General features: G+C 55.0%; 1 protein-coding gene across 1 annotated transcript; it reads left to right on the plus strand.

Moving 5' to 3' along the window:
• On the plus strand, window positions 448-3871 carry SMIM24 (small integral membrane protein 24). Its single transcript, XM_021084123.1, has 4 exons — window positions 448-691; window positions 1016-1127; window positions 1423-1488; window positions 3157-3871. Exons 1-4 carry the CDS (start codon window positions 472-474, stop codon window positions 3320-3322), a joined length of 564 nt encoding a protein of 187 aa, XP_020939782.1. The 5' UTR covers window positions 448-471; the 3' UTR covers window positions 3323-3871.

The raw sequence follows: 4647 nt of genomic DNA on the forward strand, positions 1-4647 counted from the left end.
AGTCATCAGCTGCTCGGGCGGCGAGTGGCGGGGGGGGCATTCTCCGGCCCCACAGGAGTGGCTGGGCTTGGAAGTGGACTGTGGGCATGTGGCCCATCCCTGTGCTCAGCCCTGAGCTGGCTGCAGGTCCCCAGGGCTCAGGGAGCCGGGGAGGGGGGGAAAGCGGTATAAGCAGGTGGTGAGGGAGCCCACGTTCATGTCCCAGCTCCAGCTCTTTTTGCCGGGCCTGGTGCTCCTGGCCTCCACGGCTGCTCTGCAAAGTGCAGGTGGCAGCATCTCCTGGGGTGTGTAGAGAGGCAAACGTAATGATGGGAAAACACACTGAGTGGGGAAGGAGGGTCAGGGCCGCCTCAGCAGGGAGCCTGGAGGACCATGAGGCTGGCGGTCCTGGGGCGGGGCACCAGGATCTGAGTTAATTGTTACGCAGGGTCCAGAGTCTGCCCTCCAGGAAGGCGGGGGAGAGGGGATGGGATGCCAACCAGGTGGGGCACAGGGAGGGCCCCTGCGTTGGACCTGCTCCGCCTCCAGACCTGCCTGCCCCCTTATCAGGGGCTGGGCAGGGTTTCCCCTGGCTCTGACCAGGACTGCGCACTCCAGCACCCTGGCTGCTGGTTCCTCGGTGCCATGGGGACCCTGGAGACCCTTCTTCTGCTCAGCGCCCTGCTCCTATCGCCAGCTGAGGCCCAGCAGGGTAGGGCTCTAACCTCTGGGGCTTGGGAGGGCGGACGGGGGAGGAGGGGTCTGGGGATGGGCTGGGTGGGCCATCTCCCCATCTGATGAGAAACTGAGGCGCCTGATAGGAGGGGCAGGTGGAAGAGGAATGGGGTCAGGCCCCTCTCGGAGGCCCCCTTCCTAACTCCAGCCCTGAGAGTGTCCCCCCAAAACACCCCTCTGAATCCCAGACCTTTTCCAAGACCCCTCTGTCTGACCATTCCCAGCCCCCTTCTCCCTCTCTCCTTTTGGGAGCTCCCTACCCTTGCCATTTCTGAGTCCCCTCCCCGCCACCTTCCAACAGCCTCAGAGTATCGCCTGAAGCCCTGGCTGGTGGGCCTGGCTGCGGTTGTGGGGTTCCTGTTCATCGTCTTTGTCCTCATGCTGACCAACCGTCTCTGGTGCTCCAAAGAGAGGTGGGAACCCCTTTCCCCAGCCTCCTGGCCGCCTATCCCTGGGCCCCCCTCCCCCGCCCTTCCCCCTCTCTCCAAAGTGCTGGGCACCTCCTTCCACTTTATGATCCTCTCTGGTCCCTTTCCCCATGTCCCCATTTCCCTGCTCCACCTATACCCTACACCGAGGACAGCCATGTAGTACACGTTTTGCTTCCTGGAGTCCCCCCCCGCCCCCAACTTGGGGGAGACAGACTGAGGCTGTCCCTGCTCTTGCCCTTCTCCCAACCTCACCCCTCCATCTTTATCTCTTCTGCAGAGCTGAGGATGAAGAGGGGTCCATACTGAGAATGAATACCAACCCGTATGAGAATGTGGACTTGAGGTATGCCTGTGTGGTGTGTGTAGACATGGGGGGTGGTCAGGGGGGTCTGTGTGAGTTCCCTCCTTAGGAAGGGCTCCTTAGGGGCTCTCCTCAGGGGAGGGGTAGGTGTGCAAGATGACCTCTGTCTGTCCTTGAACACCTCAATAACATTCCTGCCCCAGGGCCTTTGCATGTACTGTTGATTCTGATTGATAACACTTTTCCCCATATCATCTGGCTGGCTCTGTCCCTCCTTGAGTCCCTGCTCAGATGTTTCTTCCTCACAGAAGCCCACTCTGCCCATCAGCCTTCCTGACACTCTCTATCCCACAGCCCTGTATCTTTCTCTGAACATTCTGCCAGCTGAAATTATCTTTGTCATTTATCAATTTCTCAGCACTAGAGAGTGGCTTTCAGTAGGTGAATTAGCTTTGGTCCTGGCTGTGTCCCCAGTGCCCAACACAGAGCCTGGCACACAGTAGGGTCTTAACAAAGACCAATTGAACAAGTCTATGGTGTGGGATTGTGTAGGTGTCTCTGCACAAGTGTGTGAAGTGGTGTGGATGACACTCTTGGATTCAGCATCTCCCATGGTCCTGTTTCCAGACACGATTCTGACAGAGGGCTCAAGGATATGGTCAGGGCTAGGGGCTCTGCTGGGGCAAGATCCCAACTTGGGCAAAGGCATGAGGACAGGAGTAGGAGTGCAGGAGCTGGAAGGAGACTATCCTAGAAGAGTCTCAGCTGAGCTCAGGATGCGCCTGAGGGAGAGGTGCAGGCTAGACTATGCTTTGTTTAAGACCCAATTCAGCCCTAGTAAAATGTAATTCCTACTCTGAGGATGTGTTGAAGGTTCTAGATCTCACAGGTGCCCCTAATTGGTAGTGTTCTCCCAGCCTTGTTCCTTCTTCCTTCCATCCATCCATCCACCCATCCATCCATCCATCCACTCATCCATCCATCCACTCATCCATCTACCCATCCATCCCTTCATCCATCCAGCCAGCCAGCCACCCATCCAACTATCCATCCATCCATCCACAATCCATCCATTCACCCATCCATCCACCTATGCATCCACCAATCCATCAATTCACCCACCCATTCATCCATCCATCAACTTATGCATGCATTCATGCATGTATCCATCCACCCATCTACCAGTGCAGCCATCCCTGCCTCTACCCATCCATCATCGATCCATCCATCCACCCACTCACCCATCTGCCCATCGATCCATCCATCCACCCACTCACCCATCTGCCCATCCATCCATCCATCCACCCACCCACTTATCCATCCATCCACCCATCTACCACCCCTTCATCTACTCATCCATCCATCCATCCACCCACCCACTTATCCATCCATCCACCCATCTACCACCCCTTCATCTACTCATCCATCCATCCATCCACCCATCCACCTATCCATCCATCCATTCATCCATCCACCCATCCATCTATCCTCTCATCACTCATCCTTCCTTAGGGCAATTGAGACTTAGTTTCTGCCTTTGTAAAATGGAAAAAACAATGCTGACTTGTTAGGGCTGTTTTGAAGATTAAACAAAGATATATAATATATTTTTTGTAAAACACTCATCACAAGGCCTGCCATAGGTAAGTGTTCATTAAGTGGGAGTGACTCTGTTCCTTATTGTGGTCTGGGGCCTTTGTGTTCCTACAGTAAAGAAGGCAAGAAGGAGAAGAAAGAGAAAGAGAAAAAGACTAATAACAACAAAAAGGCTGAGGACAAAAAGTCCAAGAAGAAAGGAGAGAGCAACTTGGGGCTGGAGCTGGAGGAGAAAGAGGAGCCCCAGGACGAGGAGAAAGTCAAGAACACGGCCATGTGAAGACTCCACAGCCACCACCTCCAGGCAGCCCCCCAGAGATGCCACTTCCACGCCCTAGAAGCTATGACCTGGACGTGAAGCCAGCACAGTGACTTCATCTGGGGTTGAGAGTACAGTGCCCTGAATGAAGACACTTGGGACCCACCCTCCCCCCTCAAGGAAGGCTCTTTGTGCATTATGTGGTCTATATGTGTTATGATTGGTTCTGCCTGGTGATTCTTCTTGCACTTGAAGAGCATTCCTGGTTACCAAGAAACCCCCAAGCCGCTGCAGTCTCATGGCTCCACTTGCTTCTACCCACCGTCTGCTTTCTTTCCTCTCTGCCTGATATCTGTCAGCCAGAACTTCCTCCCTCCCACTCAGCCTCAGGACCAGTATTGGCCAGAGGCTGCCTCTTGGGGAGCCTTTCAGAGGGCTCCCATCATCCCTCGGGACTTAGTTTCTGCTGTGGGAGACAGGGTGGGGGCAATGCCCCGGCAGGTGTGGGAGACCAAACTCCACAGAGCCCAGATGCCCAGGGCAGATTAAACGCTCCCCCTGTGATCTTGATTCTGTTGTCCTGAGTCCTGGACTTTGAGCCTGAAGGCCTGTCTCCTAGGAAATCCTTGCTCCCCCCCCACCCCAGGGTTTTGGGTCATGTGACTCCATTTCTGGGAACTGGGTCCTGGAGGGTGGAGGGCCCCAGGGTGCACTATCTTGGGAAGAGACAAGCACTCTCCCCTCCCTGTTTCCATCTACCCTGTTTTCTCCCCCCTCTTCTCACTTTCTCTGGGCCATGGACCTTGCCCTGCATGTTAACCATTTCCTGACGAGAACTCTGATAAAGACTGGCAATTGGGGCTCCCTTGTGGAGCATGTAGCGGTGGGGTTGGTACAGGAACCAAACTAGAAGGCAGGGAGTTTCTGTCTGAGGACATCCCAGGATGGTCCACCAGGGGGCAGAAAAACCATAAATTAAAAAATGTAGCAACCGCCGTAATAGGTGCTGGGGCTGAACACCTAGCACCCTTCTGGTCTCAATCTCTGTCAGTAGGCATTTAGTCCCACTTTCCAGGTGACACTTAGAGACTTAGTCTCTTCCTGAGACTTAGAAAGAGATAAGTCACTGGCCAGATCTCCCTGACTGCTGTTGGCAGAGCTGGGATGGAAGCCCAGGCTGCCCAAAGGATGGGGCATGTGCAGGCTCTGGTTAAGGTGAAATTTGGAGGTTCATGTCCCAGGATGGGAGAGGGTTGTGGTAGGGGGTTATTTCTCCTGGCTAGCTGGGAGAACACTATCCCTCTGGAATGCTGTGTGGCCCCAGGGAAGTGGCCTGACCTCTCTGA

This window comes from Sus scrofa, chromosome 2 (assembly GCF_000003025.6).
Source record: "Sus scrofa isolate TJ Tabasco breed Duroc chromosome 2, Sscrofa11.1, whole genome shotgun sequence".
NCBI classification, from domain to species: domain Eukaryota; kingdom Metazoa; phylum Chordata; class Mammalia; order Artiodactyla; family Suidae; genus Sus; species Sus scrofa.

Excerpts from the sequence above, each read along its gene's own strand:
- SMIM24 (XM_021084123.1), top strand. The coding sequence starts at position 472 with ATGCCAACCAGGTGGGGCACAGGGAGGGCCCCTGCGTTGGACCTGCTC. Across the intron at positions 692-1,015 it reads GCCAGCTGAGGCCCAGCAGG|CCTCAGAGTATCGCCTGAAG; the intron begins GTAGGGCTCTAA and ends ACCTTCCAACAG. Across the intron at positions 1,128-1,422 it reads CTCTGGTGCTCCAAAGAGAG|AGCTGAGGATGAAGAGGGGT; the intron begins GTGGGAACCCCT and ends TCTCTTCTGCAG.